The sequence below is a fragment of the Chinchilla lanigera genome, unplaced genomic scaffold (genome assembly GCF_000276665.1).
Source record: "Chinchilla lanigera isolate Chin_1 unplaced genomic scaffold, ChiLan1.0 scaffold00038, whole genome shotgun sequence".
Classification (NCBI taxonomy): domain Eukaryota; kingdom Metazoa; phylum Chordata; class Mammalia; order Rodentia; family Chinchillidae; genus Chinchilla; species Chinchilla lanigera.
The window spans coordinates 11,697,126-11,713,098 of NW_004955439.1; the positions used below are offsets into that span (position 1 = coordinate 11,697,126).

At 39.9% G+C, this 15,973-nt stretch overlaps 1 protein-coding gene and 1 pseudogene across 1 annotated transcript in view; one reads left to right on the forward strand and one right to left on the reverse strand.

Annotated features, from left to right (window-relative positions):
• Window positions 1–2,187: 2,187 nt before the first annotated feature.
• Window positions 2,188–3,820, reverse strand: LOC102012364 (annotated as a pseudogene).
• A 4,150-nt stretch (window positions 3,821–7,970) lies between these two features.
• The window catches only part of Ppil4 (peptidylprolyl isomerase (cyclophilin)-like 4), a 40,383-nt gene continuing 32,380 nt past the window's right edge, over window positions 7,971–15,973 (forward strand). The window contains exons 1-6 of the mRNA XM_005390608.2: window positions 7,971–8,120; window positions 13,250–13,317; window positions 13,405–13,469; window positions 13,691–13,808; window positions 14,748–14,890; window positions 15,739–15,835. Coding sequence (XP_005390665.1) covers window positions 8,051–8,120; window positions 13,250–13,317; window positions 13,405–13,469; window positions 13,691–13,808; window positions 14,748–14,890; window positions 15,739–15,835 — 561 coding nt within the window. The 5' untranslated portion in view covers window positions 7,971–8,050. The remainder of the gene's footprint in view (window positions 8,121–13,249; window positions 13,318–13,404; window positions 13,470–13,690; window positions 13,809–14,747; window positions 14,891–15,738; window positions 15,836–15,973) is intronic.

The following is a 15,973-nucleotide window of genomic DNA, read 5'->3' on the forward strand; positions in this document are numbered from 1 at the left end:
TTCAGCTAGACATGGTAGTATACACTATAATCCCAGAACTTTGGGAGGCTGAGGCAGGAGGATTACGTGTTTAACCCCATACAGGGCAATTTAGTGACTTAGCAAGATCCTGTCTCAGAATGAAAAGAATAAAAAGGGGTTATGTATATATTTCAGTGCATAGGTCCTAGGTTTAATTTCTAGGACTGCAAAACAAATGAACAATCAAACAAATACAACTCAAATCTTCACAGTTCTTGACAATTACTTCTTGGATTCCAGTAATTATCTTATGTGCATATTTCTTATTAACATTTGTTTTGGAGACAGGGTCTTATTATGTTGCCCAGATTAATACTGAACGGGTGGGCTCAAATGATCCTCCAGCCTCAGCCTCCTGAATAGCTGGAACTATAGGTGTGTGCCAATATGCCCAATTCAACAATGAATTTTTATTGTTCACTGAATGGAATTCCTGTGTTGCCTTATTTTTTCATCAATAAATACCTTGTTCTGTTTTGACATTAAGATTTAAAGCTGGGTGTGGTTGAATATGCCTGTAATTTCAGCTTTTAGGAGGTATATCTCAAGTTTAAGGCCAGGGTAGGCTCTATAGTGAGTTCAAGACCAGCCTGGACTTTATATCAATCATTGCTTTTTGGAGATGGTATCATTGTAAAATGTTAGATGTGCTTGAAAAATACCAATAATTTTTAAATTTGTAATATGATATTTTTTGTAAAACCTCACTCAGTATTATGTAGCAAAATACTACAATTTTTTGGAAATCAGAAATTATGAAAATGTCAGCTACAATAGGGTTAGGTTAGTTTATTGAGTGAGGTAAGAGTAAGAACAGAAGATTACTCTAACTGTAAAGCAATAAATTATCTGGAGTGCTACATACATAAAATACAAGATTCAAAACTAATCTTCTGATTTTTTTTGTTGTTTCAAAAATGTTTATTTAAACATTTATCTAGAATCAACTGCAGGCTTTACATTAAACCTGCTCATAACCAACCAGCCCATAAAAAGTGTTAGCACCACCTTGCATGGGTGTGTCATTGTGAAACAAAACAAAACATCTGAGAAACAAAGGAAAAATCTTTATACAGTTAAAATGACTCCTGAAAGAGTCCTAGGACTGCAGGTTAGCATCTCCCCAGGAGAGTTTCACAACTTCCTCATGTTCCTGAGCCATACCAAAAATAATCTCATAGCTGCCACTTTGTTCCAATGACAATTTTCTTAATAAAATAAGTGTCTACAAAATTGGTTCAGTAAAATAAATGTCTCCCTTAACCCAGGGATCTATTCTTGCAACTAATTTTAAAAAGAGAGAGAAAAAAAACAATGCTAGGAAAACAGGCACAGCCCATCTCTCTTCTTTGAGGCCAACTACTGGCTGATGGAGGTAGAAAGAGCAGGTATATGTAAAGGATTTATCCTCTTACCAGGTACAGCAACCCACATTTCCCAAACATTTTCTCAACCAGCTGAGTGCATGTTCCATGGTTCAGATCAGGAACAAGATGGAGAAAACATTCTGTATAATTTAAAAAGCATTATCAAGCCCCTTCAAACACTAAAATGGTAGGACACTGGTGAACGACCCGGTGATTTCCTAGGTGAACTAATTTGGACTCAGCAAACAAAGGGCTTTCCCAAAGAAACTAGGCCTCGCAGAAAGGAGTCAACCCGCAGTTTTCAAGAATCCACATAGATAGTCTGGATCCACTGTAAAGCTTGCCAAAAACATGAAGTGAAATTCTTCACTAAGCAGACTAAGAAGATATGCTACATTTAAAAACCACTATTAATTTTACTAGAATTAGTAAAAAAAAATTTATACCTCATAATAAAAAGTATTTAGGTCTTGTCCGGATTTTTTTTTTTTTTGTCTTTTTGAGGCAGGGTCTCGCTATACAATTCAGCCTGGCCTTGACCTCATTTTGTAGCCCAGGCTGATCTCGATCTTGTGACAATCCTTCTGCCTCAGCCTCCCGAGTGCTAGGATTACAAGTATGCGCCACCACACCTGAACATATTTTTCATTATTAAAAAAGAAAATGGTTATAAACTTGTTTCTTCTGGTATCTGTTACTCCATAGCACCAAAATAAACAACATGCAAAGATTCAACAATTTTACATGTATTAAAAAAGGACATAAACTGGAAAAAATTATGTATATAACCAAAGAAGAGTCAGAGCTCAAGTCTGAACTTAGCCAATAGAGGCAGATGGTCTGAAGAGTTATTTTCATTTGGAAGTCTGTTAACAACCCACAAGTCCTCCTCTATGAGAAGCAACAGTCTAGCTAGAAGTTTCAAGCCACCAGCTGAAGCAACTTCAGCTCTGGGTGCCCAGCAACATCTTCCTTTTCTACAGAGTAGAAAATATAATCCACAGTTATGGCATTTTGGGAATGACAGGTGGGCACTTCTGGAATCCAAGTGTCAGGTAAGTAATGTGAGTAAACAGAAGACAAGCTGAAATGGTGTTGTAAACTTGAAGATAATTTTTCAGCTATTACTAGGACCTGTTTGCTCCAGATGTTTTTGTGTTAAGTCACTGACTGAGTTTTCTACTTTTCTACCTACTGTACCTCATACAAACAGTTCTGTGAGATACCTAGGGGGGCCAAATTGGAATACATAAAATTCTCTGTCCCCATGAAGACTGTGCTTGGCCAGATACCTTTCCTGCAGCAAGTCCTTCATAATTCAACCTGAAACTATAAAGCAGAGAAGCAGGAACAGAGTGAATACATAACACATAACATGGGGACAGAAACTGCCATCTTTCTGGTGAGCAACATTGGAAATCTCTGCCAGCAGCACTGCCAACTGGTTCCTGACTCGACTCTGATTCATTAAAGTGAAAACCTATGACCTTGCCTTGGATTGTACAATAGGTGTGTATTAGCGACACAGATCGCACGAGAGGCAGCACAGGGCATTTTGGGCTACGAGAGTAAAATGAACCCAATATTGTCTCTATCCAAGAGAGGGATATCATGTTGGTTGAATCCCATGGGGTTCACTGCTAAGAGTAAAAACTTGGAATGTTTGAAGCAAGTAGCACAGCCATCAGCTTTCCTTCCTATGAGCATCTTATCTTCACAGTGATGACCCAGTGATTTCACACTTGGCCTGATTTCATTTCTATAATGATCTTCTTGAACTTCTTGTAGACAAAGTACATCTGCATCAAAGTGTTTCTTTCAGAATATTGGGAAACCTAAAACTCCAGTGTAATACTGGCTGTCAGCAATGTCTGTAAAAGTGTCAATTATCTTTCAATAAATCCTGTGAAAGTATATTATAGGACATCACTGAAAAGTCAAACTTGTTCTCATCCTCTTCACATTTGGGATCATCATTTTTGTCTCCCAGGATCTTGGCATTTTATTATGGTTACATACATAGTCCCAATTCCTTTTTATCATGCCTTGGTGTTTTCTTCACTTTAACGAAGGCTCATCTCCCTCTGAGCTCATGATGTAACTAGACAGATGAATCAAGGATGTCTGGTTCAGGTGGTCAGGTCTCCAGTTACAGTATGGAAACTGAGTTCTAGAGGCAAACAAACAAGGTGGCCTCCACTTCAGTGAGAAATGCCTGCTACTGAAGTATGGGTAGGGAGCTTCAGAATAGTGTCCAGGCCACCTCATACAACTAGAAATATGTCTGTTCCAGTAACACTGCTGCAGATTCTCCCACAGTGTAGTCCAGTCTCTGCCCAGACTCTTGGGGTGATGGGGAAACAGGGTATTGGCCTCTGTCCACCACACAGCGGCCGGGTGTAGCCCCTCCTTGCACATCGCCACACTTCCATCTTCCCCTCTGAGGCTGTCCAGTTTCCAGGGATGGAGCTGCCCCATAGGCTCTACAGCACACTCTCCAGCCTAAAGCTCCCCAGGGTCCCCACTGCTTAGAGTCCTGATTCCTGACTCGACTCTGATTCATTTAAGTGAAAAGTGAAATGGCAAATTCTTGTTTTTCTTTTTAAATACACTCCATTTTTTTTTGAGATAGGTTTTTACAGTCTCATAATTAAGGCTGGCCTAGAACTCACTAAGTAGTCCAGGCTGGCCTTGAATTTGTGGCAATCCTCCCTCAGCCTACTGAATCTTGGGATTACAGGAACGTATCACTATGCCTGGCCTACAGTCCATTTTTAAAAGCAGTTTTAGGTGTAGGGAATATTAAACAGAAAGTATGGAGAATTGGCAAAAAACTTCTCTACTCTCCAACTTCCCGTATTAATATATTGCATTGATGTTGGACTTTTTTTTTTATAATTGATAAACCAATACTGAAAATTATTATGACCTAAATGTTCATAGATATTAGAATTCACTCTTTGTGTTGTAGTTTTATGGGCTTTGGAAAATGTATAGTCATTTAGCCCCATTACAGTATCATAGTTTCACTTCCCTGAACATTCATGTGTTCCATCTATTTGTCCCTTCCCTGCTTCTGGAACTTTAACAATCACTGATTTTTTTTTTGTAGTGCTGGTGATCAAACTCCAGACATTATGCATGTTAGGCTATGGAGCTACATCTCCAACCCAATCACTTTTTACTGTCTCTATATAGTGTTGCCTTTTCTAGAATGTCATATAGTCGGAATCATAAGCTATGTATACTCCTCAAATTGGCCTCTTTCACTTAGCAATATGTGTTTAAGTTTCATCCAAATCTTGTGACTTGAAGGCTCATTTATTTTTTGTGTGTTGGGGATTGAACCCAGAGTCTCACCATGCTAAGCACATATTCTATTACTGAGACACACCCCTTCCTTGACCCCTGTGTGTGTGTGTATGTGTGTTTGTGTATGAGACTAGGGAATGAACCTGGGGCAATCTACCACTGAACTATGTCCCCAGGTCTTGTTATTCTGAGACAGAGTCTTGCTGATTTGCCTACACTGACCTCAGACTTCTCAAACTTGTGATCCTCCAAGCTCAGTCTCTCAAGTAGCTGGGTTTATATTCATACGCCACGACATCTGGATTCCTTCATTTATTTTAAATGTTAAACAGTATTACATTGGATGAGTGTACCACACTGTTTATACATTAGCCTACTGAAGGACATCTTTCTTGCTTCCATTTTGGCAACTGTGAATAAAGTGACTATAAACATTTGTGTGCAGAGTTTTGTGTATATAAATTTTCAACTCATTTGGGTAAATAACGAGGAGCTTAACTGCTGCACAGTATGGGTCTTTGTTTTGTATTGCTATAACAGGATACCTGAGACTGATCCTTTTATTTTTTTGGATGGAGGTTTCACTATTTTGCCCAGGTTGACTTTGAACTCATTACCCTCTAGAATCAGTTTCTCAAGCGGCTGGGACTAGAGGTACGTGCCACTACACCCAGCTGAGCTGGTAATTTATAGAGAAATTCATTTAGCTCACAGTTCTGGAGACCCAAGAGCATGGCACCAGCATTTGGTTGGCTTCTGGCTAACATGTTGCTCATATTTTGGCCAAGAAGCAGAAAAGTGGTGTTTGCAGAGAGAGAGAGAGAGAGAGAGAGAGAGAGAGAGAGAGAGAGAGAGAGCACCCATATGAAAGAGAGACATGGCAGGCTGACCTGCTTTAGAATAACCCAATTTCATAACTTATCCAGTCCAGAGACCTCACTCTCTCCTACAAGATGGCGTTAACTCCTTTCAAAGATGGTATCCTCATGACCTAAATACCCCTCCCTAGGTACTCTTCTCAGTACCATTACACTGAGGACCAAGCTTCCAGCTCATAAACCTTTAGGGGACAAACCATTTCCAAACCATAACTATGGTAAGATTATGGTTAGCTTTGGAAGAAACCGACAATCTGTTTTCCAATGTGGCAATTCCATTTTGTATTTCCCCTATAAACATTTGAATATGCACTCCTTTAATTGCCAATATTCCCTTGTTCAACAAACATTTATTTACATATTCTGTGCCAAACTTTCATAGGTACCAGGTATACTGAAGTAAGCCAAATAAGTATGACTATCCTTCTGGACTATACATTCTAGTTACAAAGAACAAATATGAACAAATTCCTAAGTAGCATACTACATGGAGAAAAGGCTGTATGGAGAAAAATAGAAGTGTATGTAAATTTGGCTAGCAGACAAAAAGTTATTGGAGATTGTAAGTTATTGGAGATTGTTTGAATTAAGTCATTTATGCCCAGCCCCAACAAAATGGAACTGGAAGACTATTATGAAGAGTTCTTAGTAACACATGTACATGAAGAAAATTTCAAGGACTTGCTGAAAACTGTAACCTTGCACGATTTTACCCAGTCACTACCTCTAGAAAACATCTCTCTAGCAAGTGTCTGTTCTATTCAATTGACACCACCCTCCTTCACCTTTCTGATCATTGTTTCAAAATGACTTATATAACTTTATTTAACTTAAAAAAAAAAACAACCCATACTTTCCTTTGCTCTCTTACGTAGGCTCATTACCTGTCATAGTGTCATGAGATGGGATCTGAGGAAGTCCCTCAAAGAGGGGATGGGGATTTCAACTCATTCCACCCACATGGTAGGTTATAGGTTTGCCTACTTGAGTCACAGAAAAAACACTGTAGGACATATTAGTGAGAGGCATACACAGGTTTTATCAGGCAGAGTTACAGAATTACAAACTCAGAGAAAATAACGGTGGTTGAGAGAGAAAGGAATACAGAGATGAAGGGGTGAGCATTATGATCTGGAACTGGGATTTTGTGGTCTTGTGGAGGGGGATGTCTTCAAGACTGGTGATCTAGGAGGTGTATTCCTACTTTGAGTTTACCTGTTTTAGTGAGGTAGGTTTCTTTTTGTTTGGTTGTTTTTGAGACAATGTCTCACTAGGTAGTTGAGGCTGCGGTTGAACTTGCAGTGTTCCTCCTACCTCAGCCTTCCACGCCTGGCCTGGGCTAGGTTTTAGTGCAAGCCATTTGCATGCTTTTGAAGTTCAGATATGCTACCAAACTTAACGGTGAATCTATAAGATGGGAGGAAAAGCATAGACTTAATTTACAGGTGAAAAGCCTGGGCCTGATTTACAGGTTTATTGTACCTTTAAGACCGGTAGGATTTTGAGGGGCTGTTGGAGAGGGGGGGATTTCCTGGATGGGAAAATGGCATTGAATCTTGGATAACTTTGTGTCCTGAAGCTGTAGTTTCCTTAAAGGTTCAACTTTAAAATTAAGATTTTCCTGTTCTCCTTCCTATCCATGTCAGTAGCATACACATATTAGATTTGCATAAATATGTATAAAATGGTATAAAAGAGAGCAATAGGTTTGGCCAGGAGAATAGGCAATAAACTTTGCATGGAAGTTATCAGGGTCCAAAATAACTTTAGAAGTCTTCTAAGTTAACAGTATTTATAGTACTGCTAGAGGTTTGGGGCTGAAGCCTATTTTTTAAACTTGTGACACAAAGGATTGGTCATGTGGTGCTATAATAGGTATAGCCCCTGGTCTAGCCGTGATCAGCAGGAAAACTCCTTAGGTTAATCACCTTTCTGGTAAGCAAACTGCGCGTCTGGCCTGAGGAGTTTTTAGGGGGCGGGGGTAGTAGGGATTGAAGCCAGGACCTCACGCAAAACGGGCCCGACGTTTCCGATTTACAGCTGCAAGACTGACAGGGACTCAGACTCCTTGGGACTCCTCCCCAAAACAAGGTGGGGAAGGACGTGCGGAAGGCGCACTCTGGTGGATAAAAGATGCTTGGAGGCCCACCCTGTTCTGGATATGGGCTCCAAAAATGTATAGAAATCTTACATATGCCCTTTTGAGCGACAGTCGCCCGTGCAAGTCACAGAGGGCGGACCAGGATTTTCAAAAGGCCCGCGCCCAAGTAGGATCAGCTGCACATCACACGTCAGAAGAGCGGCCAGGCGTTCACAGCGTCTACCAGAAGCGGCCGGAAGCGGGGCCGGCGGCGCCAATTGATGACGCAACGTGGGTCGCGCTCAGGTGACGCTCGGCGTAGACGACGCCAGGTTACCCCTGTCACCTCCCTCCCCTCCTCTCTGGGTTAGTGCTCAGCAGGAGTAGGCGCCATGGCGGTTCTGCTGGAGACCACTTTGGGCGACGTTGTCATCGACTTGTACACAGAGGAGCGGCCGCGAGGTGAGACCCGCGCCCCTCTCAGCCTGGGCCGCGCCGCTAACCCTCTTCCTCCCGGCGCAGCTCTCCGCGGCGTTGGGTGGAGCCTCCGATGCCCGCCAAGGGGCTGTTCCTAATGGGCTGTGGTTAGGAAAGTTTTTGTGCGATTTCGTTCGAGAGCTGCCCTTCTCTCCTATCTTGCGTTGCCCAGTCGGGTGAAGGGCGCTGCACTCATTAATTGCTTTTGGGGTGTGTGAGTGATGGGCGATGCATATTGCAATACCAATGGCTTTGGCGGCTTTGCTGTGCTGTGTTTACTTGTGGGGACCACATCAAATGATACTCCGTACGTAATCAATTAAGTCTTGAAAGCTGGTAAGATGTGCATGACTCAGCGGGCTTGGACATCGGATTCTGCCTGGCTGGAGGAAGGAGGTGTCCGCAGGTGTGGACAGACCCTGCAGGGGTCTGGTTTTCCACTGTAGAGAGAGGTCGAGGAGGGAGCCCGTTTTAGCTTTGTACGTTTTATAGTGCAAAATTGTGTGTGTTGCTATGGAAACAAGAGGAGGGCGTAGGGAGAAGGGAAGCAACCAGGCTGTAGAACGTTTGAACTAGCTCTTTCAGAGCTGACTAGGGAACGAGGGTTTTCTTAGCAGTTTGCTTGGGATGTTTTAGAAACAGCAAGTGGTGTGGCTGGAGGGAATGGTACGTGATGAGTAAGGTCCTGAATAGTCTTCTGTGCGCTGCACATGACCAGTCTTTGAAGGTTTTAAAAGCAGAATTGAGGCATGGGGTTGCTTTGGGAAGATGGTAGCAGCAGGCAGAGAATGTATCAGTTGAAGGAAGCGGAGAGATTAGTTACAGTAAGGGTCCTGCCCCTATGGAAAGGAGCTCGTCAGAGAGGATGAAACAAGCTGTACAGTACAAGAAGTGGCATCTATTCCCCACTTCCCCAAAGCACTTCATATTCTCCCATAATCCTTGCCATTCCTTGCTAGTCTCTGCCCCACATTCCTTTACATTCTTGTCCTTCTGACCAACTTCCTATATATTTGGGTCTCAGATCAAGCATGATCTCCGCTGTGCAGTGCTCTCCTGTAGAGTTCGATCTGCTCTCAGGTTAAATCACATGACACTTATTTTATTATAAAATTTACCTTTTGTGCTGACTTCCAAGTCTTGTCTCCTCTCAAGAATGTGCTCCCATGAGAGCAGGAAGTACCTGAATTATCTCTGTATCTTGAGTGTTGAACACGTCTGTCACTTTAAGGGCACAAACTGGAGGTTCATATAGTTACTGATGGACCGAAAGGTATTGTAGTAGGATTCTGTGCAAGTGATAGAGACCCATCTCAAACTGACTTAAGTAAAATAATTACCTTGTGTTATTGGGGTAAACTTGGCTTTCTGAATAAGCTGAATTTGGGGGTTTAAAGAATGTTTTAGGGAACTGTATTCTTTTTCTTTTGGTTTTGCTTTCCTTTGAGCTCTTTGACATACTCTCCCTGTAGAGCAGCATCTTCAACAATGAATGGACTTCCTGGCCCAGAGTTGTGAAATGCTAAAGGAGAGGTAGGGTTTATCTCACCTAATACACAGTGATTTTACAGTTAGCCTGGACCACCAAAAACTTAAATCTACTATATGTGTACATATTTGTAAGCATATGATTAGAAACTGCTTACATTTTTACGTACTTATCAATGAATAGTAACGTATCTAGACTTATTAGCCTTTCCTTTTTACTTTTTATTGTAGAAAATTAAAAGTATACCGGGGTAGAGAAAATCATGTACTGTAATTAAGTTTCATGTACCCATGATCATCTTCATTTAATGGTTTCAACAATGGTTGTCAACATAGAGCTAGGCAGGCTGCCTGCCTCTTTCCCTCCTTCTCTCCTTTCCTTCCCTTTTTTCCCCTTCATGTCTTTCTTCCTTTCTTCTTCGTTTTCTCTCTCCCTCTGTCCCTCCTTATGCTTGTGCTGGGAATTGAACCCAGGCTCTCTCAGGCATGCTAGGTAACTAGGTAGGCACCCTACCACTGAGTTGTGCTGGGAATTGAACCCAGGCTCTCTCAGGCATGCTAGGTAACTAGGTAGGCACCCTACCACTGAGTTGCATCCGTTACTCCCGGTTTCATTTATAATACCTTCACCACTACTGGATTTATTTAATGTGAAATTATTATGTAGTTATAAAAAATAATGACTTTTAAAAAACAGAAGCACGTGTCAGTATTACATCTTAGAAAATTAACAATAATTCCCTAATATTATTCTTTCCTGTTACCTCATAAACACTTAAAAGTTGATAATTTAAATTAGGATCTCATCAAGATCTATATAGTAGTGGATATATCTCATATATATATATGTTTTTTTTTTTTCCGGTACTGGGAATCGAACCCATGACCTCATGCTTGCCAGGCAGGCGCTGTGCCGCTGAGCTAAATCCCCAGCCCCTATTTTTTTGTTTTCTAAGACAGGGTCTTGCTATGTAGTTCGAGCTGATGTTGAACCACTGTGTACCCCTGGTTGGCTTTGAACTTGTGGCAATCTTCCTGCCTCAGCTTCCCAAGTGCTGGGATTACAGGGGTATGCCACCATTCCTGGCACTTAGATTTTTTTTCTTTGAACTGGGAATTGAACTCAGGACCTTGTGCTTGCTGGGCAGGTGCCATACCACTGAGCTATATCCCCCACCCACTTAAATATTTTTTTATACCCTCTCCCGCTTTTTTTTCCTTAACATTTTTTTGAGAAAGAACCCCGGTCTTTGTCTTACAGAATTTCTCTGGTTTCGGATTTAGTTTTTTTTTGGTTTTTGTTTTTCAACAGGGTTTCATTAAGTAGTTCAGACTGGCATTGAAGTCACTGTGTATCCCAGGCTGATTTTGAACTCATGGTGATCCTCCCGCCTCAGCCTCCCAAGTGCTGGCATTCCAGGCACCGTGCCTGGCTGGCTAATTATTTCCTTCTTATGTCTTTTAACATATTCCTTCATCGCTTCCATTTCCTAAAATTTGCTTAGATTTAAAGTTTTGGATAGGATCAGGTTCAGTGTTTGAGGCAAGAATAGGTAGGGTGCTTTTGTGATTGAGTCACATTCAGGAGATATTTGATGTCTGGGTGGTTGTTTTTGTCATGTTACAGTTGGTCGGTGGGTTCAGGCCTTGTCTGCTCTAGAAGTGCTTCCATCAGCTTTCCATCCACAGATTTTGGCAGTCATTGACGATCACTGCCTAGGCCCATTATTTTTGGTTTCTTGTAAAAGGGCTACTCCTGTTTGACAGTGAGCTCAGAAAGATACTCAAGAAAGATAATTGAAAGCTGGATATTCAAGACTTCACAATAACTTGGCTCCCATCTCTATACCCTTTTCACTATTGCTCTGTGATACCAAAATATTACAGAAAGACTGGTCTTTTGGACATCCCTTCCCTCAAAACACATTTAAATTCTCACTTCCAGTTTTTTTCATAACAAATTCCCAACATGAAATCACTTTTTGCTCTTTGCCTGTCCAGTTCTTAACATATATACTTATTTTTAAATGACACATAGAATAGTACATATTTATGTGAACTATGTGATAATTTGATACAATCCAGTTCTTTTAGGGCTGGGGATTTAGCTCAGCGGCACAGTACCTGCTTGGCAAGTGCAAGGTTGTGAGTTCAGTTCCTGGTACCGGAAATCGCGCCCCCCCCCGAAAAAAAAAAATCCAGTTCTTTTAATGTGTACTGTAGACTTCTATGAGGTCTCCTAATTTCCTCAGCTAGAAACATTCTTTTGAACTCTTGTGGCACTTCAAAAACTGCTTTTTACCATTTTACCATTTCAGTGGCATAAATGATATCATCAGATATGTGTAGTGTTATAACTGTTTATGTGCAATTGTAAGTAACCTAGGTTAATAAAAGCTCCTTGAAGGCAAGACTGCCTCATGTCTACTGTTTGGTTTCTGACTTAGCGCCTTAGGGCTTGTGTGTCTCTCCATGACTAGCCTGTGAATCAGTAGAGGGCAGGGACCATTGCTTATGGGATTTGTGATGGCAGTGCCAAGCATCTGGAAGGTAAAATGTTTGTGAATTAAGTGTTTGTGAATCAATTTATATGAGAAGACTATTTACTGTAAATACAGATTTTTCTGTGCATTGTGGTACATACCTGTAATCTTAGCACTCGGGGAGGCTGAGGCAAGAGAATCAAAATTTCACATCGTGTCTGGGTAAGTTAGTAACTCAGAGATCTCAAAATAAAAAATAATAAAAGGCTGGGGTGTAACTCAGTGCTTGAAAGGCCTTGGGTTTGATCCCTAGGAACCTCCCCACATGGATTTTTATGATGTACTCGTTAATCACTGTAAAGAAAAAGTCTCTAGACATTTGATTTTTCTCTAATTTATATAATGTGTAACTATTTTCATATATTCTGCTACATCTTTTCTCCTCATAGGGCCCTCTTTGTGAGTTTTTCTCTTAATAAACCCAAGCCATCAAATGATTGCTTATCTCATGAGGATAAATACCAATTTCCTGCATTAACTCAGATGCCCAAAAAGTCCTAAGAGAAAGAAAATAAACAGATAATTTAAAATGCTGCCTTTTTAAAGGCGTATTCCCTGTTTTTATTATATTTATTTATTTTTTTGAGACAGGGTCTTACTCTGTAGTTCAGGCTGGCCTTGAACTTGTGGTAATCCTCCTGCCTTAGTCCCCCCCACCCAAGTGCTGGGATTACAGGCGTGTGCCACTGCGCCTGGCTTCATTCCTTGTTTTTAAGAGCTTTGTATATTTGACTATTTTTTGCTTTTTAAACTTTTTTTAATCATACATTTGTCATTTATTCTTTTCTAAAGTTAAAAAAATCCAAACACGCTCTATTTCCATGACTCTAGCTTATGAACATACTGGTACACTGACTACACATACCATAACATAATCACAGAAGTCAAAGCAGTGGGTACTCAAGGACACACCGAACAGAGCGCCGGCTGAGCAAGAGCTCCCACGCAGCCAGCCCCTTTCCCACCGCGGAGGCACTGCTTCTTTTAATAATTTAGAGATTACATTATACTAACTGTGCTTTTGCTTTTTTAAAATTAAATTTGTGGATTGCTATGGTAAATTTGGTGTTTACTTTCTTTCAGCTTGCCTGAATTTCCTGAAGTTGTGCAAAATAAAATATTATAATTATTGCCTTATTCACAATGTACAGGTGAGTTGGTAGATATTAATCATATCCTTTATTTTTAGACCCATCTACCAAATTCAATGAATTAATAAAGAATCTTATATATTATAGAGGGATTTTATCATACAAACTGGTGATCCTACGGGTACTGGCCGTGGAGGAGAGTCAGTTTTTGGGTAAGTTCTTTTATTTTTAATTGAAAAAAAATAGAACTCTTTATTGTTTATCATTTTAAAATATATTTCAACTGTAGCGTTTTTCCCGTTTCCTGAATGTTTCTATCAAAAATGAAGTATTTTGCATCATAGTAATATTTCTATAAATAGTTGCTGACATTGTATGTTAGACCATTTTGTTTTGAGAGTAGCAGTGTTTTATGACCTTACTGTATTTTCAGTCAACTGTATGGAGATCAGGCAAGCTTTTTTGAGGCGGAGAAGGTGCCAAGAATTAAGCACAAGAAGAAAGGCACTGTGTCCATGGTGAACAATGGCAGTGATCAGCATGGATCTCAGGTTAGAAAATGGGTGTTCAGTGTGCTTTGCGTGTAAGTGAAGGACTGGAAGGAGCCTACAAAGTACCTTTTTAATCATTTAGTAATGAAAGAATGTAGTCAAAGATATTTTTAGGAGAAAAAAATTACGCTTTTTTTTCTGTATTTAAAAGCATTGTAAGGCCGAGAGTATAGATCAGTTGTAGAACGTGTGCTTTAGTGTGTGTGAGGCCCTAGCTTCAATGCCCAGCACTGTAAAACAAACAAAACACATTATTTTCTCATACATAGAAGCCAAGCCTGTTGTGAGGAAACTACAAAATACAGAAAAGGACAAAGAAAAATACAATACTAAGTACAAATAGACCACATCTTTTTTATCTACCCCTCCGTTGATGGGCGTGGGGGCTGTTAACACTGACTACAGTCTTATCACTCATGAGTATGAGTAGTCTCATCTGTGGCCTGTTTGCTTTTAGTATTTATTACTTCTTTTAAAATAGATTATATTGAATACCTTTCATTCACTGTGTTGCATACACCTTGTAACAACTCTGTTAGGGTAGATGCTTTTATTTTTTGCTTTTATTTTTTACTCTTTTTGCTTGAGGAAGCTGGGCTATGGCTTGTCCAAGTATTGTAAATAATATCTGTATGTTGATATTTAATATATAAAGTCTGTGTTTTTTTCTTTGAGACAGGGTCTTACTATGTAGTCTAGGCTGACCTCAAACTCACAGCAGTCCTCCTGCCTCAGCCTCCCAAGTGCTGGGATTACATGCATGTGCCACCATGCCCGGCCCTAAGATCTCATTTTATTTATTTCTAGTAACGAGCATGAAAGAATTGGCAAATAAATGTAGAGTCTTGCTTTTGTGTATTTTTTGCCAGGTTATCAGTGATTTTAGTTAGAATTGTATATATTTTTAATATTTACAGTATGATGTGTCTTTTTGTATAGTTTCTTATTACTACAGGAGAAAATCTAGATTACCTTGATGGTGTTCATACAGTGTTTGGTGAAGTGACAGAAGGCATGGACATAATTAAGAAAATTAATGAGACCTTTGTTGACAAGGATTTTGTCCCATATCAAGATATCAGGTGTGGTTACAATGTAATATCTTGCATGCACTAGAATGTCTTAATACTGTGGTTTCTGCTGTGTAGTGGCATGGGTGAGACTGATATGCATAGGACTAGTTTCTGAATAATTCTAAAATGTGAATTAATACAAGATAGTGAGAATCTCTATAAAAAGGTTTTTATACTTGTACTAATTATAATTTCTTATATGGGGAGAAATTATTAATGTTTTAGTTTTTAAAATGCAGATTATTGAGAAATTGATCAAAAGTACTAAGATTCAGACATTTAGATCTTAAGGTAACGCAAAGTTATAATATTAATAAAAAATGTAATACTTGTTGTGAAAGTATACTGTAGATTAGTAATATCTATGTGCAAGTCACTGTTTTTTTGGCATTAGGGACACTGTCTTAGTTACTTTTCTCATTGCTGAGACAAAATACCCTACACTGAAGGTTAAAGGAAGAGAGGTTTACTTAGCTCATAGTTTGTAAAGCCTTCAGTCCACAATGGCTGGCTCTAAGGTAGGGTAGCTAGCAGAGGGGCAACTGTTTATGGCGGTGGAAGATACCAAAAGCAACAAGAGAGGAGGGGAGAGCAAGCCTCTTTTCCTCCCTTATATTGTATGCAGGCTGCCAGCCCTAGGATGGGTGTAGCATTCATACCCTTATCCCAGCTCTGGACCATGAATCAGTCACAAACTAGATTCAGATGCCTCAGAAAAGCTTGCCTCCCATGAAACATGAGGCTTTAGGGGGACACCTAGACACAAACCATAACAGACACTTCATTTTTATAACATAGAAAGATAAAATATGGATTCTGACATAAATACAACATTTGACTTGGATTTGTTTTATAAGGATAAATCATACAGTGATTTTAGATGATCCATTTGATGACCCTCCTGATTTATTAATTCCTGATCGATCACCAGAACCCACAAGAGAACAATTAGATGTAAGTAAAGTCTTCTTCTAATTGAGTGTACATGTACATTAATAACTAGTAGTGATTTAGCTTATAGTTACTAAAACTTACATAATAGAGATTATCTTGCTTGATCAATTAAACAAGTTTTATCACCTAATCACCTAA